Source organism: Ictalurus furcatus, chromosome 9 (assembly GCF_023375685.1).
Source record: "Ictalurus furcatus strain D&B chromosome 9, Billie_1.0, whole genome shotgun sequence".
Taxonomy (NCBI): Eukaryota; Metazoa; Chordata; class Actinopteri; order Siluriformes; family Ictaluridae; genus Ictalurus; species Ictalurus furcatus.
The window spans coordinates 10,144,918-10,166,909 of NC_071263.1; the positions used below are offsets into that span (position 1 = coordinate 10,144,918).

The 21,992-nt window shown below is 38.6% G+C and overlaps 1 protein-coding gene across 3 annotated transcripts; it reads left to right on the forward strand.

Annotated features, from left to right (window-relative positions):
- Positions 1-364: 364 nt before the first annotated feature.
- On the forward strand, positions 365-20,742 carry grhl1 (grainyhead-like transcription factor 1). 3 transcript variants are annotated; one of them, XM_053632999.1, is made up of 15 exons: positions 365-526; positions 3,191-3,374; positions 3,866-3,939; positions 4,024-4,393; positions 4,915-4,979; positions 5,266-5,422; positions 5,506-5,617; positions 7,638-7,732; positions 10,076-10,319; positions 10,539-10,666; positions 13,659-13,687; positions 14,132-14,217; positions 16,285-16,370; positions 18,796-18,860; positions 18,975-20,742. In XM_053632999.1, exons 1-15 carry the CDS (start codon positions 507-509, stop codon positions 19,087-19,089), a joined length of 1,830 nt encoding a protein of 609 aa, XP_053488974.1. In that variant the 5' UTR covers positions 365-506; the 3' UTR covers positions 19,090-20,742. The 3 variants fall into 3 exon arrangements, with proteins under 3 accessions (XP_053488974.1, XP_053488975.1, XP_053488976.1); XM_053633000.1 differs by having other exon boundaries at positions 4,027-4,393; XM_053633001.1 differs by lacking the exon at positions 365-526 and adding an exon at positions 576-771.
- The last annotated feature ends 1,250 nt before the right edge of the window (positions 20,743-21,992 follow it).

Sequence of the window (21,992 nt, forward strand, 5' to 3'; positions counted from 1 at the left end):
TCAAATTGGGGTGCCAGAGATAAGAATGAAATAGCAGGTATTTCAATAATAGTCCATTTTAATCGTTGAACGAATAGGTAGGCTATAATTTAAACAAATCATGTATCCAAATAATGTAGTAGTTGTGTTTATTATAATAGATTATCTTGAAATATCGTTGAAATCCACACACAGAGACGATCACAGGTACTAGCAGGTCGCGCTAATTCCACCTGCTCCTGATTGGTCCTCTCTGTTTACTGTTCTGATGGGCCAATTAGCAGTTGGTCCCAAGTGTAGTTGCATATTAGGCCCCGCCCCTCAGGTGTAACCCAATCCCGATGCCCTGTCACAGGTAAAACCGGCCCTAAATTTTGAGTATATCCCAAAAAGCAAGAAAAGCTAACAAAACCCGTTCTCTCAGCGGTACAGCCTCAGCGGTAACCCTCATTCCCTCGTTCCTCTGCTGGAAGAAGACGGGTCGGATATACAGTACCAACTAGAAAGTCCAGTCCGACCAAAACGAGATGTCACAGGAGCATGACAAGTAAGTGTGTTTATAGTAATGATCTGAGGTCCGTTACAGGACGCTACTCATTTGGAGCAGCTGTCAAGAGAAACACTTCGACCGGACTGAAATGTAGAAGAAAATAAAAACATTTGACACAGAATTGTTTTTTAGGAACATTTTCCTTTACTTTTAATAGACTTTTTTTTTCTCCTCCACTGAAAAGTCCGTTCTTGAAATGTTTGGGATGGTTATTTTAGGTGTATTAAACGTCAAGAGCTGCGGTGAGAAGTGCGCGAGCTGAATGCATGGGACTGAGAGGCGCGCGCGGAGTTTCGGCTCTGTTCCACCTGTCGTGTTCAGACCCGCGCAGCGTTCGTTCTCGTTCTCTCTCTCTCTCTCTCTCTCTCTCTCTCTCTCTCTCTCTCTCTCTCACACACACACACACACACACACACACACACACACACACAGGTGTACTGCACCTGCCGCGCGAGCTCTCCGCGCGCGCTACCTCTGTGCCGTCGTCACTTTTCTCACAAATTTAAGGGAAGTAGTTAGCTAACTACACAAAACACGTATTTTGCAGTTTTCAAATGTTGTTATTACTATTTTAAAGCACCTCGATACAGGTTTGAAACTTTTCCCGGTCTAATCATTGGTAGGTTTTGACAGACTGAAAGGACTGTCTCGCCTCGTGACATTTAATGGCACTTAACTCACTGAATTGTAATTTGAATGTAATTACCAATGGCTGCTTGGTTGTTGTTGTTGTTGTTTTTTTTTAAAGCTGATGTGGGTTCATCAGTGTTTTTAATTTTTCAGTGCACCGACGGAGAGTCTGTTGACTCTAGTGAAATTGTACACCTTTTAGGCGTTGGCTGTTATTTTTTTCCGGCAACAAATTGTGTTTAAGCGCTTTGTAAATTGTTAAAAACTTCTAATTGTTAAAAAAAAATAAAAAATCTAAAGAAGATTGAAGATCAGACCGTCAGAAGGACGTTTGCTTGTTGGGGCTCATTGCTGTAGTCCTATAAAAACAGTCACACAAAAACAATTAGTCAGAGAGCAGGTTATAGTATTTAAGGGTATGTGGCATTTTGGTGGAAAACAGTTATATAAAGGTATTAATAAAGGTAAAAAAAAAAAAAGATTATTAATAAAGGTATTAATGAGATTCAGTATTCATACTAAGAAAACTTGAATGTTAAGCCAGTTGTAAATAAATCGTCACACACACAAAATTGTCAGGCCCAACAATGTCAGGCCAAAGTTTTGCACTTACTGTAATTACTTGATTTGTTTGTGAAAGAACTGTCTGTAAAATTTGCCTCTCTCTGCTTCCTCTCTCTTTAGGCTTGTGTATGGTTTAAATGAGTGACCTCTTGCATGAACTGTCTCCTACCACATTTAAGGCAACTTAAATCTAGCTGGCAAAATAGTAGTTTACACTGGCAGTAGTAACAGACCTACATCTCATTTGTTTGCGTACTATTTTGAAATGGCATATATGCAAAAAAAAAATGGTTGAGGACATTTCCTTGGAATCCCAGCGGAAACTTTTTTCTTTCTCCACCGGGATATAGTCAGGATACGGTATAAAGTCTATCATTACCCATTTCGTGCATGATCAACCCTCTTGTTTTTAGTAGCGGTATTGCGTTCCCACTCAGGTCTTTATTGTCCCGGGATAACGGATCTATCAGGTTGCAGTGTTAAAATCAAACAGGGCTGGAGCAGGAGGGGGTTAAAGAATGGCACAATTAGTTATCAGATTACTGCTAATCCGCGTTGCGTCAACAATTATCCTATAAGGACGCGCCGGTGTTTCCATGGCTATGCATTATAATATTGGCTTTGTGAATCAAAACCTCGTCACTTCAGAATGGCATCAATGAGCTCTTTCAAGAGCATACTGTCTATACTGGTTTTTAAATTTGAGTGCTTATTACAAAATTATTAAATGTACTAAAACTATTTTGCCGTGCTTTGGTCAGAAAAGATCTTTATCTTTTCTTTAGGATGAAAATGAAAAAAAAAACTCTGTAGTTTATTGACTGTTTGAAAGTGTCATTTGTAATCTCCTTCCTGCTAGATAAGTAATACAGTTCATAAAAAATATGCCTGTCAACTGCAGAAAATGTCTCCTGGTAAGTGATAGCTACAGCTGTAACAGAAGGATGTTCAATTGTAAGAAGAGCTTAGTTTTTTCTCCTTAAACAATGAGAGTTAGAGTTTTTTCTCCTTAAACAATAGGCCTTTACATTGGGTGATGGTAAAAGGCTCTGTAATGTCAAGGAAGATCGTTCTGTCAAGATTCTTGACAGCCACCCAACGAGGAACTGTGATCTTTGTCGGTCTTACTGGAAGAGCCAGTAGAGCATCTTGTCAGACAGGAAGCGACTGAGATTTATTCCACTTTCAGATGAGTTTACCTTAGCTCACTAGTATAAAGAAGACCTTTGACTGCTTTATGTACAAAATATACCTTCATTTGTCACTGCCACTTCACCGTTGCACAACCAAGCCAGTATAACTTCATTACTTAAACAAGACTTTTGTTTATTTTTGAAATCCAGTCACCTGAGGTTTCTTACTGTTTCTCTTTAGCCCATTTCTACACAACTTTTCTTTTTGTACATATCTCTACATATGACTAGTAGTGCTGTTTCTCTCTCTCATCCATATCTGTATCTCTGACAGTAAGCGGGCAGTGCTGGTGCTACAGAATGATCCAGCCTACAGCCGTCGTGCCTTCACCAGTGAAGACGAAGCATGGAAGTCCTTCCTGGAGAACCCTCTTACAGCTGCCACCAAGGCCATGATGAGCATTAATGGAGATGAGGACAGTGCTGCTGCTCTAGGCCTTCTTTATGACTATTACAAGGTAGGAGGACTGGGCTCATATGTATCAACACACTTAGCTTCTTCTTAGCTATGTAAAGGAATTCATCAGCACCCAAAATGGCAAAAACATAATCCCTGGGCAGCATTCATTGGGAGAAGCTGAATACTTTTAATATACTGGCGAGTAACTGATCCTGACAATGCCTGATGATGTCCTGAAATACTGAGAGGATAATGTGAAGCCAATTGATGTAAATATGTATGTATGTATGTATGTATGTACATATGTATTTATTTGTTTATTTGTCAGTTCATTTATATAATTGCTTCAACATTAATAAAACTGATTTCCAAATTTAAAAAATGAAATTTAATCTGACATTCCATACTGATAAAATTAAATGCAGCTCACTAATACAGAAGCTAGGACACTGAATGTACTGTATGTCCACTGGATTAAATAACAGGTCATCTATAAAGATAAAGCTGTGTGTAGTTCTGGTTGACAGAGGCTGTGTTTGCCTTCCCCAGGTGCCACGGGAAAAGAGAACAATATCCCAGCCAAAGGCCGACATCCTCGGCTCTGATGTGGATCCCAACAAAAGGTGACGTGTTCTTGTTCAAAGCAGTGGTTATGGACGACCCTTTTGTTATCTTTGCTGTTGCGTGATGTCTGCGTTCCTCTTCAGCAGGAACCTCATGGCTCCTCTCCCAGAAGCCTCAATGACATCGGGCGAGAACAGGATCCAGGTTCTGAAGGGAGTCCCGCTGAACATCGTGCTCCCTAGTAGCCAACTGGTGCAGGACAAGCGAGCGCTGTTCCCCTCACCCGACACCACAGTCACTGTGTCAATTGCAGCTATGCCCAATTACCCTGTAAAGACTGAGGAGCCATCACATTCTTTCTCCGTCACCGTGCCTAACCCGCACTGCTCTGAGCCTGAGGGTCATGGAGTGGCATACGAGCGTCCGCTTGCCCACAGTCAGTTCAGCCCCAACGCACAGCCCCGAACACCAGATTCTACCTTCCCTGAGACCTTCAAGGACGGGGGGCATGAGGTGGGTTAATGTTCCCATTATTCCTTCAGTCACTTATTGTTTCCCTGCCTCACTACCTTCATCTTGGTTCTTCTATTTTCACACTAAGCCCCCCTACCCCAGTCCTCATATAATATCACCTTTACAGCAAACTCTAGAGCCTGGCGGTATACTGCTCGTAATGTTATTTGAACATAGCCAGAAGAGCGGCTAGCATGTCATTATGCCATTGTCTAGCTGGCACAATAAAGTGCTGTGTTTTCCTGCTGCACAAAAGCCAGGGCCTTCTCTCTGTCTCCGTCTCTCTTTTTCTCTCTCTCTCTTTTTAACTCTCTCCTAGTCTGTATTAAAACCTAGGATATGGAGGGGCGGGGGATTATTTTAGAATGCCCAACAAAACCCTGAACACACAGATAGCATAGGGGGAAGCTCTCTTTTTGTTTGCCCTGTGGTTGCATGCTTTGGCTGGCTGCAAGCAAGGCCATGGCGTGGCTGTTTGCGCTGAAGCCGGGCCCTCTCGGACACTCTTTTGTGTTCCACAGGTGTTCTCATTCCCAGGGGAGCTCCAGTTACGGATGGACTATCCCGCCTTCGACACCATGTCAGGGTAAGCCATACTCACTGCCTCACTCCCGAGAAGACCCCTTGAGAGGGAACAGATTATATCAGACAGCTATGTTAAGATGCCTTTTAAATAATGTAGTGCTATGATTTGAAGCAAATGACTAGGATGGTCTCTCTTGCGACTGTAAACCTTCAGCAAAAAATAAATACACATTAATTTTCATATCTCAGTAGACAGAATGAAAATTGTTCTGTGTGTAATTGGTTACAAGTGGAATTTCATTGTCACTGAATTTCATAGGAGCCATGATTTTGTCTTTGTTTACCAGTAATAATTTTGAGTACACACTGGAAGCCTCAAAGTCCCTCCGACAGAAGTCAGGTGATGGCACAATGACATACCTCAATAAGGGCCAGTTCTACCCTATCACTCTAAAGGAAACAGACAACAGCAAAGTCCTTCACCATCCCATCTGCAAAGTCAGGGTATGTGGAGTGTGTGTATTTGTATGGTAACTTAGACATGTGTCATGAACATATGTAATATAAACCATACATTGTTTTTACAGAGTGTTGTGATGGTAGTGTTCGGTGAGGAGAAATGCAGGGATGACCAGCTCAAGCATTGGAAGTATTGGCACTCCAGACAGCACACGGCCAAACAGAGATGCATTGACATCGGTGAGGAGTTTCAAATACTCTCAGAGCCCATGTTTTCTTCATGACTGGAAAAAACAATCCAAAAACACACTTATTGTAACTGTTCCTATATAAAACTCTCTCTCTCTCTCTCTCTCTCTCTCTCTCTGTATATATATATATATAAGTTATGCATATGAGGTCATTGTAGAGGAATAACATAATTACAGTGACCAAATACTAACTAAGGCTTTTAGGTGATTCTGCCTAATAGCCTCAGAGAATGCTCCATAGATCAAAGATGAGAGCCTTATTACAGTGGAAGTGGGAGGGGGAGAAAGGGGTGGAGGTAGAAAGAGCTTAATGATCCTGTTTGTTTACCATCTACAAACTGTGCTCCAGTGAATAGGGGCAGCAGATAAACAATGCAACATGGCAAACGGTCTGAACTGACCTGGAAAAGGAGAGCTTGATGTTAGTTAGGGTACATTTACACGACAGCGATGTACTAAAAGAGGAAACGTTTTTCCTTTGCGTTTTTCAGAAGTTTTGTGTACAGACGACTACATTGTCAAAAAACGATCTCTAATCACGGCTCCGCAAAAACTACTAAAAATGCTGTATTATTATGTGCCAGGCCAGTAGTTGGCAATGTCACTTTGTAAAGAAACACTACGCGCCTGCGCACATAAGCATTCATGTCAACAAGTCTGACATACTGATCCTGGCAAGACTGTCCTATAAACAAATATAAGTAAACGAGGGAGCTGCGGTTTTCTGGATAAAAAGCACAATAACATTTACATTTCTCAAATGATTTCAATGATTTATGATCTACGTGGAGTACGAAAAAAAGTTCTGTCTCCGGTTACTTAGAATCTCGATAGTTAGACTTGGAAAATTATTCACTGTCATAAGGAATTGTGAAAACTCGTGCTTGTCAAGCATAAATTCTGCTTATTTCTATTGGTTAATAAATGCTGAGACGTCCCTAATGTAATATAATGAAATGTACATGAAATGAGCATAAAGTTTTCTCCATTGTGGAAATGGAGTTTTCTGTCTTCATCCCCATCTTTTAGCTTGTCTTGTGCTTCAGGTCAGAATTCTGTTAACAAAGCTCGTTCATTTTTAAATACTGAAAAAAAATCGTTGACCATCATTGTACCAAAATGGAACAAAATCACCAAATACAAATCAAATAGTGAGACACAGTCAGTCTGCTTTCTATATTTTATTAGCAATAAAAGGATACAGATATACTCCAAAACAGACAATGACAAAGGTAATTATAAGGTTTCGAGCACCGTTTTTCCGTTTTTAGCTGAAAACGTTGTCGTGTAAATGGCCCCTTAGTCTGCTAACTCAACTCAACACACAACAAAGATGACAGTACAGTCTTTTACTCCTGAGTATGTTGATCCAAACAAAACTAGTTTCCACCCACCAATGGATGTTCAATTTGATTGGACATTTAAATTTTTTTATATTGAACCCTTTCATACATGAATTATGAAATCATGATAAAGGATTTTTTTTCTCTGTGTTTTTACTCTCTTTTTTTAGGCATAAAAATTATTTTAAACTTGAAAGATAAAAGTCCAATAAGTAACAAAATCAAGTTTCACTTAAGAGTCACTCCAGTGGCTGTTATGAATAGCTGTCCACTGTAGTGACCAGTATGCCTGAAAGGGTTAATAGTAATGCCACTGCTTTTTCTATACTTAAAGGGCTGGGTGTCACATGTCAAAAACTATCTGCAGTGATGGGCTGTCTCAGAGATGACAGGTTTTTGGTGGTCTTATTGCTGGTCAGTGAAATTCTGCAGTACGTAGAAAAAAAAAATCAAGAACACATGAAGCATAGGGAGCTGGTCCTGTTTTACCTGCCCTATATTAATAGCTCACAAAACCAGTGGCGGCTGTTTTTCTTTTCTTTTCATCGTCATTGTATAAACCCTCAGCAGCTTTTCATGTGTTTCATCTTTTCTTCCACAACCTCAACCTTTCCTCTCGTCCCCTGGTCCTTTAGTGCTAACCTCAGCATTTTCTTCTGTCCACAGCCGACTACAAAGAAAGCTTTAACACCATCAGCAACATCGAGGAGATCTCCTACAACGCTATCTCCTTCACATGGGACATCAACGAGGAGGCAAAGGTAGGCTTTGGAAAATCGTGCTGTTACTTTTTCAGCTTCAGTTGAAAGTTAAAAGTCCAATAAGTAACAAAATCAAGTTTTACTTAAGAGTCATGAGCTGTCCTTGAGCATTTGAATTCCACCAAGTGTTGCTTAAGAATCTCTCCATTGTTATTTTGATAGGAAGCTCTTAACTATGCGATATTTACTTGAATCGAGCGTTAGTAATAAGAATAGTGCAAGAATGCATGTACTTGTTCCTCTGCTAGTTCTGTCCTTTTGTAATGTGGCATCATATCACTTTGAGATCTGTGGGCAGATTAGACATTAGTTTGTTAGTTCAGGTTACAGACTAATCGCTGGCCAAAAGTTTACGGCGCAGTAAAATATTTAGCCTTTATCGAACCATTTTGTTGCCATATTAGAGTGTTTAACATACATTCGTTGCCTCTTGAAATAAACCTGACCTTTAGAAAAGAAGGCCTGTGGAAGAGATTTATACTCAAAATAGACTGTGCAGTGTTGGGCACATTGTGATTACTCAAACAACGGCCGTCATTCAGGCAAAACAAACTAAGAGCCCTGTTTCTCCTGGTTTGAAAGGTGTAATTAGAAGTGAATATGAGCAAGGAAGTGCTAATCAGGGAGTTTCCGTGACTTACATTTTGTTTTGGTTTTAAGTGTGTTCTCATTTTGACTAATACTGTACCTTGTTACTTATAGTAAAAGAATAATGGGAAAAAAAATAAATAATAATAATCCTCTTGGTTAAGTCTAAGGTAAATACTTATTGTGTGACAGAGTAAAGATGTTTGCGTGTGTGTGGGTGTGTTTGCGTGTTAAGAATTGGTTCTCAGCCCATTTCACCTGTCAGCCCTATTGTATGCTATGGTGATGCGCTCAGAGGAGACGTTTGGGTGAGACGCAGTTCTGCCCAAAGAGGAATGAGGAAACTAAAGGAAAGTAGAAGACCTAAGACCTAAAACCTAGCACTGACAGTTTATGGAATCCAGTTCAACTAGTATATCAAGACATGTCTGGTACAACCTGTCACTCATCAAATGGCGGCGTGACTTTTTAAAAAAAAATCCATCTCGACTGACCAGTTCAACTTCTTTTTATCGTAAATGACCAGTGGCCTGGTTTCCTTTATAGTCTGAAAATCTAGCATCAGCTATGTCGCAGGTTAATGCATATTAATGTGTTAATGAGTCATGCCTAAAATGCAGTTTTATGTGTTGTGTGTTGTGCTGAACACCAGGATATAGATCACAAGGCACGCATGCAGTCGTCATAAGATACTCATCCGTGTGCTCTGGAGTGCTCTCTGTTTGCTGTGTGCATCAGTGTTTGTGTGTGTGTGTGTACAAGACAGAAGCGGGGAAAGATGGAATGATAGGTGGAGATATTCACGCTGCAGTTCTTTTTTGTTTGTTTGTTATTGAAATACAGAAAACGTGAATTATGACATCACTTTGTACAGTGAATAATAATGAAATGTTACTCTTTGTTCGGTCAACTGAAATAGTAACACCTGCGTACAGACAAACAGCAATTACGAAACAGACTTGATGATGGAGAAAGAACATACATATCCAAGCCTGTTGTGGCCCCTAGTGGACATTTCTGAAATTGCATGCGATAAAATAACCTGCACTGATTTCAAGGCACCTGTTGAGAATTTCTATTTTATCTTGCTCAGTCTTTTACATTCTGTATTATAATTCTGCATTAAATCTGAAATAAGTTATTTCTTGGTATTTTTTAAGAATGTATATAATTAACAATCGAATAATTGTATTAATCATTTGCCAAATTAGAAAGGAATATTAGATCAGTAACTAATGTTTTTTCCATTAATATTATGATATATGTCTGTCTGAGAAAGGCATTTAATATAGAACTGTTTGCTACTGTAAATATATCATACTCGAAATTTATATTTAGCTGTAAGCAATTAAGTGTTATTGCATCTGAGCCCAAAGGGGGAGACATACATCAATTTATTGCTTCTGTACCTGTGATTCATGTCACACCCACACATGCGCGCGCACACACACACACACACACACACACACACACACACACACACAGAGCTACAAGTAATTATAGCAAGTCATTGTAGCATTCTGTGTATAACATTTCAAATAATAATAATAAAAAATTAATTAATGACTGAATAAACAATTCAGTTACATTAACTGCATTACATTCGTGGGTTTAGAAGCATGCTCTAAATAGCCCACTGCAAACAATGTACCCAGTATGACCCAAAAGCTTCATGATCCCTACAGACCTAATGTACTGTATACCATCAGCTAGAGAAGAAATGTTCATGGCTCTTTCCTTCTCCGCCTTCTTTAGATCTTCATCTCAGTCAACTGCCTGAGCACAGACTTCTCGTCTCAGAAGGGTGTAAAGGGTCTCCCGCTAAACCTGCAGATCGACACGTACAGCTACAACAACCGCAGCAACAAGCCTATTCACCGTGCCTACTGCCAGATCAAGGTGTTCTGCGACAAGGGTGCAGAGAGGAAGATCCGGGATGAGGAGCGCAAACAGTCACGCAGGAAGGGCAAATGTGCTGAAGTGAACCCCAACCTGGCGTGTGAGTGTGGACTGCATTACTTCATGTTTCCATGTTTGCTAACGAGAAAATCAACAATTATCAGATCATACAATGCACAAAAATTAGTAGGGGCAGGTAGATGGTTAGTTATGAAGGACAATGATTTTGTGATTATTATGTTTTTTGTGTGTTTTTTTTTTTTTGCCTTTTTAACAAAAGAAAAAGAATCTGATGTCTGTGTTTGTGATTATGTTCTAGTTGTGGATGCCAAAATGCCTCTGATGCACAAGCGTAGTGATATGACAGTGTTTAAGATGATGACAGACCTGGACACTCAGCCTGTCCTTTTCATCCCAGACATCCACTTTGCAAATTTCCAGCGCCATGTGAGTAACTTCCTGTTTCATCTTCCTTCCAGAAGTAGTGTTCTACAAAACTGTTCAGTATCTCTGCATAGAAAATATATGGTCATGAGAACAGTACGTAAAATCTTAGTAACACACAAAGCATCATCCACTGAGCTACACAAAAGTGAGGTTGTATAGATGAGACTTCTTGGAAGCCCCCCCCCCCCCTCTTCCATGTAGCAAACAATCCCACAACATGGCTGAACAAGCTGTACAAATAAAGTTTGCACTAAGTAATAATAGAACTGATCAATTTCAGTGAAAGCAGGCTTATATGAGAATATGACTCATTCCATGATCATATCTTCTGTTTCTCTGTACTGACATAGCAAAAAAAAAAAAAATCTGGTTGAAATGTTTTGCATGCTAGCAGTACCCAAAACCTATCCTAAGAGATAACAAACCTGGAGTCAGGTCAGCATGACCTCAGAGCTGTACTTAACACGTGGAAACGGCATGTTCTCTCAATGAATCATGCTCTTTATGGTACAGTTTTGGCTGTTATCAGATTGGACTCTGATAGACTTGGCAAGGAATCCTAAAGCTTGCACGGGTCCTAACTAAAAACATGCCTAATTTTATTTGCAGGTAGCCATTTTTGTGGTACTTTCAGAAATCAAATGATATACAGTTGCAATCAAAATTATTCAACCCCCATGGCAAATCAGGTTTTGTTCATTCAATTTTGACAATAAACTTGATTTGCCATGGGGGGTTGAATAATTTTGATTGCAACTGTAAGAACCCCTTGAGTCAAGTATATATATTTTTTTATGTTAACAGGAGATGATAGAGGAGAGGTATTGTTTGAAACATGAGACACACTCCATAACTTAGAGTTAAAAAAAAGAAAAAGAAAAAGTGTATTAAACTCTATTGTTGAGGTCATGTTTGTAGCTTTCTATTGGATCACAGGTGAACAGGGTTTCTGAAAAAGAACTTTGACCTCTTTACTGGCTGAAGACCAGCAGATCTAATGCTGACCCCTAGAGCAGTATAAATCCAAAAATAAATCTTCTGAATGTTTACTGTCCTGAATTGCACAGAAAAACATTTGTTTTAGCACACAGTGTTGGTGCAGCGCCAGTGCCAACCCACATAACCATTTTGGGTTCAGTCACATAGAAGCTAATGAAGCACACACACCATGGATAGGGAGAGGGGACAATATGTTTTCACATACTGTGAAATTCTGCAGCGTGAATGATGTTAATGAAATGATAGTGAAACAGCTCGCAAGCCATTTATATTAAATTAACAAACTCCCCTTCAGCCTCTGAGCTATTTTAGATACAGTGGGGGAAATAAGTATTGAACACATCAACATTTTTTACAGTAAATATATTTCCAATGAGGTTATTCACATGAAATTTTCACCAGACATCAGTATTAACTCAAGAAATCCGCAAATATAAAGAATTCACAACATTAAAGTCCATAAATAAAGTTATGTGTAATAAAGTGGAATGACACAGGAAAAAAGTATTGAACACGCTAAGAAAAAGCAGTTCTCCAAGGTAAGGCAAGGAACCAGCTGAAATCCATAAGTAGTTAGAAAGTAATTATACCTCCTATCTGTGCAAATTAATATCAGCTGGATTAGTAAATTGATGGTCTATAAAAAGGCTTTTCGTTACCAAGGTGTCACACAAAAAACATCTCATGATGGGTAAAAGCAAAGAGCTCTCTCAAGACCTTCGCAAACATTGTTGTGAAACATATTGATGGAATCGGATACAAACATATTTCAAAACTTCTGAAACCGCCAGTAAGCACCATTGGGGACATTATCCGCAAGTGGAAGTAACATCACTCCGTCATCAACCGGCCAAACACAGGAACACCTCGCAAGATTTCTGACCAGGGAGTCAGAAGAATAGTCAGAAGAATAGCCCAAGAGCCAAGGATCACTCGGAAAGAGCTCCAGAAACACTTGGAGGCAGTAGGTGCCATCATCACATAGAAAACAATAGGCAATGCACTCCACTTCTCACGCTCACCCCACAAGACTCCATTACTAAAGAAAAGGCATGTCGAAGCTCGTTTAAAGTTTGCTACAACTCATTTGGACAAGACTATGAAATACTGGGAGAGTATAGTCTGGTCAGACGAGAGCAAAATTGAACTTTTTGGCTGTCATACTACACACCATGTTTGGAGAAGAAATGGCACTGCACATCACCATAAAAACACTATAGCAACAGTGAAGTTTGGAGGTGGAAGCATCATGGTGTGGGGCTGTTTTTCATCGGATGGTACTGGCAGACTTCATATAATTGAAGGAACAATGAATGGGCCCTTTACCGGGAGATTCTTGAGAAGAATCTGCTGCCATCCACCAGGATGATGAAGATGAGATGTGGGTGGACCTTCCAGCAGGACAACCATCCAAAGATTTATAAATCTCAAATTACCTAATAATCTAAATGACAGTGTCATATATGTCAAATAGCATCTAAATAAGGAGCCAGTTGCAGTTTATTAGTAAAGCACTATGGAAATCACAGCACAGGTCAATCTCTCGTTCACACTACTCATGCAATTTTCCATTAAGAATGAATACGTGTGGGTGTGTAGTAGTGTGAACATGGCCTCAGAAGAGAGTCTGTGTGCAAGATTGCTGTAAATATCTAGTGCTTACATATCCTGGAAATATGCAATAAAAAAACAACATTTTTTAAAATTTATTTTACAATTGGTAAGCTACGTGAATGTTCTCATGTTATACAAGCTGCATACATGTTTGTCACTGACTGAATGAAATGTATTCTTAAAGGTTTTGTCCTTGGTTTACAAAGTTGAAGTATCAATAGTGTGTATTTAGTAGACCATTTGTAAAAAAAAATAATGCATCCATGAAGAAATGCATGATCATAGGCTCTATTCAGCAATAGATAACATTTTATATAATGTCTGTTAACAGGCTGTTAATGACACATTTAATTTGTTGTTTTTTCTACTCTTCTTTCAGCCCTTCTCTCCTGAGGATGCAGAAGATGGGTAGGTTTCCATTTGATATATTGCAAAATTATATGTTTCCTCATATCTCCTAAAAACATGCCAGTAGCTGGATTAGCTATGCTAAATTCCCCTAGGTGTGAATGAGTGTGTGCATTGTGCATTGAAATGGACTGGCATCTGACTCGGGATATGTCCCCACCACATGCCCAGTGTTCCTGGGATAGGCTCAGGATCCACCACAACCCTGGCCAGGATAAAGCAGTTACTGAAGATGAATGAATGACTGATGCAATTCTGTCTCTATCTCTCCACTGGTCCTGTGTGTTGGTTTATTGTTTACAAAAGGACAAAAGTCAAACTTTAGTCAAGTCCAGGAAACACCATGAAATTCAGGAACACAGTTTGAGATTATTTTGGTTCAATGGCTAATGCACTTTTCTAAGAACCGCGCTCATACTCAACCTGTCTCTCTTTCTCTTTCAGGTCAGGAATGAAAAGATTACCCTACTCAGAAGACGAGTTTGGATCTCCTCCTAATAAGTTGGCCAGGGTGGATGAACCAAAGAGAGGTGTGTAAAGCTCAGGGTTCGGGGGGTTACTTTAAAAATGTATTCCGTTACAGTTACAAATTACATCATAAAAAATGTAATCAGTAATGTAATCCAAGTATCACAATATGAATGTAATGCAATCTGATTATTCTTGGATTACTTCAAGGTCACATACGTAAATAAAGTCAAGAGAAAAGCAATATAATCTAATACTTTAATTGAGAGCTTATTTTAGAGCTTAAAAACATGGTCAATGTTTAGATTTGTTTTAATAAAATAAATAAATAAATAAAAGATAACTGTCTCTGATGCAGATAACATTACATTACAAAAGCAAGGGTGAGCATCTTCTGTTTTTACAAAAAGAGGACACCTTTTTTTTTTTTGCAACAAAAATTAAAAATTGGTTTCACTCTGGCCATGTTTTACATTTTTTTCTACATTCCATGGAATAAAATAAAATATCAGATGCCACGAGTGTACCTTCTACCATCATTTACACATTTGAATGGCCATGTAATATGAAGCAATGTGATAACATGAAATTAAAAAGGACCTTATATGGCCATGGGCATTGTTTCAACTCAAGACAGCTGGCATTTACTGCTATTGTCAAGCAACTGTTTGACGACGTACACAACAGCTCTTCACCTTCGTGCATTCGCTGAGAGGAGGCTAATGGTACAGAGGCAGGAATTTGGCCAATAGTTGCTGCAAACCTTTTATAATCGACCAATTGGTGTGTGAGAAGGTGGGAATTACAGAGAGGGGTTAAAGCAATGCAAATATGTGCACATATGATGCAGTATTAGACCACAAACACTTCATAATGAAACTAAAGCCGAATCCCGGACATTTTCTCAAATGTAGAAATCCCGGCCGGACGCTTTTTTAAGGTCAGAAAAAGAGGACATGTCCGGGAAAAAAAAGACATATGGTCACCTTAACAAAAACATTTCAGGGAACAATTTGTGTTCATTTCTACCAAATGAACTTTGCGCAAAATTTATTTACGCATGCACCAGGAAGTTGCTCATGTGAGCCACGACTGGCAAGAGAGAACCAGAACTATAACCAAGCAGCTGTCTATAAGGTTCATTTCTTTGGTTTTAAATGAAAAAAACCAAAGTAATCCTGATAGTATTCCCATTTTTTACACAATGTAACTGTAATCTGATTACTTTGTTTTTTTTTATGTAAGTGTAACGGATTACAGTTACCGTTTTTTTTTGTATCCTGATTATGTAACGCCGTTACATGTATTCCGTTACTCCCCAAGCCTGGTAGTGCTATTGTACTTTTTATGTTTGTGCGCTAATTTTCTGTACCAGCGCTTGTTTGCATATACATGCATGAGAGAAGAGTGTAGAGACAGAAAGGAGTGTGTTTGTTTGGGTAACACACTGCTTTTGTCACCATGGTACAGTCTCAGGTGTTTTATTACCTAAAACCACCCCTCTCTCTTCCTCCAATCACACACTTACATCTTGTTCCCTTGTGTATTTTTATGGGGGAGCGTGTAGGGTTTTTTCTTTTTCCCTTTGCACTCAGTGCAGAAAAGTGGTGGGATGTTAAGTACACATAGCTATGTTTCCTACAACCTATGACCTACATTGGAAGGGTCATTTAGCATTCATTTTGCTGTGGCGTGGTGTGCAGGTGAATATGTGTGTTTGGACTGGCTTCATGCCAAAATCAACACTGCTTTGTGTAATTCCCTGCACTAATACTCTCCACACTGAATCCTTTACTCCACTCACGCAAACATACCTCCCACTCCAAAATTCTGCTCACTCCTCCTACAGACTCTAGGAAGTTGGTGTGGGTCTTGTGGTTTGGGCAGCATTCCTAACTGAAGGGAACAGTATGTGAGGTGCAAAGTCACTCGAGCCAAGGACACACATAGCAGATCAAATGCTCTCTCCAGGCCACATGAAGCTTGTTGACTTTTTATTGCTTGTAAATGGGTTTGTTGTTTTTTTCTTCCTTTGTAGCTCTGATCTCAGTTTCGAGAAATTGTGCATGTGTGTATATCTGTATGTGTAGGTCAGACCACAACTGACCACATTTCTTTGGCCCTTCCAGTTTTGCTGTATGTGCGGAAAGAGAGCGAAGAGGTCTTCGATGCGCTCATGCTGAAGACTCCAACACTGAAAGGACTAGTGGAAGCGGTGAGTTCTCCATAGTGTAGTGCTTCCTGAACTTGCCAATGAGACAGTCACATTTTTGCCTTCTCTGTGCACCTAAAACACCTGTACCAGAAAACCAAGTATGTCTGGGAAAGCAAAAATGGGGAATTCATGGTCCACTTTGGGAAACAATATCCTAGTGTGACAACATGACTAACAATTTATCATACCATGAAAAAGTGGTGCCTGAAGTTTTTTTTTTTTCATTTATTTCCATCACTGTCTGACTCAAACAACAATGCCTAACCCCCACCCATCAGATGAATCAGCAGGATTAGTAGAACAGAAAATTGCATGCATGCACTACATTCCTTCTTCATAGTTATTATGTAATCCATCTAAAGCCACAGTATAGGCCACAATAGAGTAGGGTAACCTCCTAATTAGTTCCCAAGAGCCCAGGTAGGCACAAGGTGGGTATAAGCAGGGATGCCCAGGTAGGCACACAGGGGGTGTGGAGTATGCCAGGCATATGGGCCCAGGACACTAAGGGGCCCCAAATCATGACTATGGATTATTTTATTTTATTTTATTTTTGTGATTTTTTTTCTTACATAAACACGTTAACTAATAATATTTTAGTAAAATAAAATAAAAATTTGTAAATTATAGAAAGAAAGATGTGAACATGAGCACGCTCTTGTCATTTCAAAATATAGCGCATGACGTTAACTATACACACACACACACACACACACACACACACACACACACACACAAAGAATACGATGGATGGAAAGAAGCACCTATCAGGATTACAAAAGCAAAAACATAAAAAAAAGTAGGAATGAAGACGTTAAATGGATGAAAGTTTCCCTTACGAATTGGGTCCTTAGAAATCAGAATAAACAAAATATTGGAGATGATTGTAGTGACAGACAGGGAACCAACCGATTAGTGCATCTGGCACTCATATCAATAGAGCATGCAACCGCCCGATCCACACACTTTGATGAAATGTTAGAAAAATGGCCAAGTATGAAAAGAAAACATGTTCAAATTTAACTGTGTTACCTTTATCTCTGAAAGGTTTAGGACAAGAAGCTCTTAACTTTGCTACTTTTTTTTAAATGTATAATAACTGCAGATTTAAAACGGCTATTCCCGCTATTCCGTTTGTGCCTTTTGCAGTGTTCAGCCACTTTAATGGGTTTTATATTTCTTTATTGTTACTGCCTAGATTGTAATATCTTACTGAGAATATGAAGCAAAACTGTTAAATAATTTTAGCTGTTAAAAATGATTTTTGTAATGATGATTCAATAAAAAACAATGAGGTAAAATAATGAGGGTTGTCTGTGTAAGATTGGTTAAACCTGCTAAGATAGATGGAAACAGGGTTTATATATATATATATATATATATATATATATATATATATATATATATATATATATATATATATATATATATATATATATAGTTAACTAAAACTGAAATTAAAATGAAAACCTTAAAAAACATTTTTGTTACTTAAATACATAAATATGAAATATCTAAAATATTAAATTAAATATAATTATATATTTTAAATATTTCAATGTTACTTGAAATAATATACACGTTAACTAATAAATTATTTAACTTTCTTATTAAATGTCAAAAGAAAAAGACATTCATGTGGAAGAAAGGGGCCCAAAATTCTGTCTTGCATACCCCCCTTGATCTCTTCATGGCACCCCTGGGTATAAGCAACATGTATTCATTAATGCCTCACTAATCAACGTGTTCAGCCCGCTGGTGAGGTCTAAGCATGTCACTGCTCTCATAGATATCAGGATCTAACATTCAATGGAAAAGTACTCACTTAGTACACCTCCCTAAACCGCAATGTCCTCAAACAACAACAGGCCAAATGCATACTAAAAAGCGGCCTGGCATGGGTTATGTAAAGTCCAGTGGATAGGGAATGTGTGTATGATGTTTAACGCTGTTAGGAGAAAGAATCTAGGTGACAGGGCACACAGATGGCTGTAGGTATCACAGACAAGTGCTTGCCAGCAAAGTATGCAGACAGGCCAGAACTGTGAGGAATGGCATGATTACATTTGTGTGTGTGTGTGTGTGTGTGTGTGTGTGTGTGTGTGTGTGTGCATATGTGTGAATGATGCACATTACACTGATATAGGCTATGGGAATGCAGCGAGTAGAATGACAGGTGGGTGGTGGGCATGGAGGGAGGGGTGATGAATTCGCTACGCTGAGCCTCCTTTAAAAAAAGTTGACCTATGATACAACTTGGCAACGTACCCATTTGCTTCCGCTTACAAATGTTCCAGTCACTGAAGAGGGGTCACACAATTCACCCAAATATTTTCAGCTATTCTTCCATAAGAAACAGCAATACCTTGTACTTATTGTGGTAATATTTGTGAAAACTAATTCAACCTTCTTTGCTCTCGTTCAGATTTCAGAGAAGTATGAGGTTCCAATTGAGAAACTGGGGAAGGTCTACAAGAAGTGCAAAAAGGGGTAAGCTTTTTGGCACTTGAGTAAGGGTAAGAGTAAGCTTACTCTAACTCGTGACAGTTTGAGCATTGCACCATTTCTGAGTTGCTAAAAAAACAAATTGTGTCATTTCAACAGGATCCTGGTCAACATGGACGATAATATTATCAAGCACTACTCCAATGAGGACACCTTTCAGATCCAGATGGAGGAGATGGGTGGAATGGTGAAGCTCACGCTCACTGAGATTTGAATGGCCTCCTCCCCCAATATGGACGGTTTACATGCCTCTGTGTCTTTGTCCATGGCCTTGGAGGTACCTCAGGCCTTCCATGCACTTCTTATCTGTGGTTTCCTACATGTAGCTGAGACTAAGATTTTCTCCCCTAATCTCCCCAAGTCCTATTTTGTGTGTGCATTTATTTTGATATGTGAAGTGTATGCCAAACTATGCAATGTATGAAATGAGAATGGAGGGGAAAAAATTCATATGCCTTGATATATAAATCCTGAAGTTTTGAGCCATATGTTCTGTTTTTGGAATGTAAAAAAACGGCAAATGCCTGTGGTTTTGAATAGTCTGAGAATCTGAGAAAAAGCTGAGTTACTCAGAGCTGAGTTAAAAAGTCAGATTTTAATATTTAATCGGTGTTATAGAGCTTTAAAACCAATGGCACTGGAGATCGTGATATTTAAAGGCTACAGCTGAATGCATGCAGTAAATGGGGTATTGTTGCTGTTAGAGGGATTTTAGGGCATTCTCATTGGTTTCTGTATTTATACATAAACACTGAGCAGTATTTAGTGTGTACAGCATAACCCCCTGCTGAGCAGCTCTATGAGGTACTGTGTCACCAGTGTTGCTTGTGTATGTATGTGTGTATAAGTGCATATTATTTCTATATACAAACGTGTAAAGACAAATGACAATTTCATCCAAAACAAGTAATATGTCCTTAAAGTGAATTCTGTCATTTTTGCATGTCACAGCGGAAAGTTCTTGTTCTGGGTGCAAACAAGGAACATTTTTGTGTGACTTAATGTCCCTGATGGAAAAACAAACAGAGCAACTTGATGATTCCATGCAGATTTTTGCTCCTGGTGCTGGTTAACTAGCAAAACCAGACATCAGGGACCATAAATAAATAATTTGTTTGGTAACACACTAGTCAGACACTAATAATTTTTTTTATGATTCTAATCTAAAGTGTTTTCCATGAACCAAAATGTCTAAAAACACCCCCACAAGAGTAAACGTTTCCAATAGATCATGATAAATTACTCATGCAGAACCAGGACTATCATGCAAGACAAGACATGCGGGAGTTTCTGGATACAGAATGCCAAGTCAATAGTATTACATTTAGACTATCGGTAGTTTGTTCAGTGTCCATGGATCATTGCTTTCTCTTAAATTTTGTCTTTATTATCGTCTTTATAAGTCATTCTATTTGAGTCTTTTTTTAAAAAACTACAGGCTGTATAGCATCAGGCTTTTTTTTTTTTTTTTAAACAAAACAGTTTTCTAACTCTGATGATTTTTGTATCAAAGTACTTATCTATATATTTATTGTTATATTTGGGTGGGGTATTTTTTTATATTGTTCTGCAAACAAAATGTGCATTGCTGTTATATACTGTTACATGCTTTTATATGGAATCAACACTATAAAACTATGATGTATTTATGCACAAGGTAGATTTGTAATTCTATCAGCTCCTACAGCACTATTTCCATCATGATCCTTACAGCTACATCTTCGATTTGATGTAAAGGTCATCTACCAATGTTTATCAGAATAGAAAAGGCTCAGATATTCTTTGCTGTATGGCTTTAGCTGTTATTATGTGCACACATTTTCTTTTAGTCGCAATAAAAGCCAGCTTGGCTTGGCTGTTGTGATTGGCCATGTGTCGCGTGGTTTTCTATTGGCTGCAGCCAAAGCAGTCGTCCTGGCAACAGGGTCTGTGATCCAATGGCCCATCTGTCTGGAGGACAGGAAGTGGGCGTGGAAAAAGAGTGAGTCGGAGTATCCGTGTCCTCAAATACCCCCTGTGTTCCACAACTGAGCTTTATAATGTACATGTCTCTTTAATACACTTCAGCTATAGACAATTTCTCACACAGTGTTTAAATAGCATGTTTAAGGCTTTGCACATTTACATTTCTGTCTTGGACTTGGAATTAATTTTAGGCATTTAATGAGAATTGTTAAAATAATAAGCACTTCTAGGACAAGTCAAAGAGCTTTGAGACAGAAAGAACTTTCTGTATAAGACTACCACATCCAAACAATGTCTAACCTCTTATACCATATTATGAAACCTATCCCATAGAGACAAGTGCATTGTAATGCTATGTCAGGATTCAAACAGGCATGTAGACTTAACCTTGACTGTATAATGAAATGAGAAGACTCTTGAGAAGGCTTTGAGTTGAGGTGTGTGTAGGAGGGGAGTTTCTTATGTTTACAAATGCACAAGAGCAGTGGACTGCAGATAAGAGGAGGAGAGATCTGCTGGGGCCGTATGTATAAAACTTCTCAGAAATGCTCTTAAGAATAGTCTAAAATCTTAGTAAAAAGTAGGAATTGTGTAAGAGTAAGAGCTTTTTATAAAGAAGCTAAAACCAACTTTCAACAAAGTCTAAGACTGACTCTTATGTGCTGACTGAGGTGGCATTTAAGTGTTGTGAACTAAGGACTAAAATGATGTCAACCCAAAATGGCTGCCCTCAGCCTCTGAATTAGCCTGCAAGGGTAAAGTCATAGCAGCATGAAACCATTCATTCATATTTTAATTAAAACATTGAAACAGTTATTTTAATATTTAAATTTATTGAACAATTTGCTTTGCATTATGTGCAAAAATATACTGAATAAGTACATGCCTATATTTTACACATTTTTGTACACTTTTTTGACAAGATTCAACATGTGAACAATGTGATGTTATTTAAGTAATTAAGCTGATGAATCACATCATTATAAATTGCACTCACAGCTGTATATAAAGGAAAGACCAAAGTTGTTTATCGTAAATAAATGGATTCAAAAAGTATCATAAAGTATCAAAAAGTAAAATATCTTGACGATCAAGCCTGTATCATTTTATCAATTTCATGGTGTCATATAATTCCAATACATTCATTCTTTG

What these genes read in the sequence shown, in the direction of transcription:
- grhl1 (XM_053632999.1), top strand. Translation starts at nt 507, where the DNA reads ATGTCACAGGAGCATGACAA. An exon ending in ATCCCATCTGCAAAGTCAGG is followed by an intron (nt 5,423 to 5,505) that starts GTATGTGGAGTG and finishes TTGTTTTTACAG; the next exon opens with AGTGTTGTGATGGTAGTGTT. An exon ending in ACATCAACGAGGAGGCAAAG is followed by an intron (nt 7,733 to 10,075) that starts GTAGGCTTTGGA and finishes CGCCTTCTTTAG; the next exon opens with ATCTTCATCTCAGTCAACTG.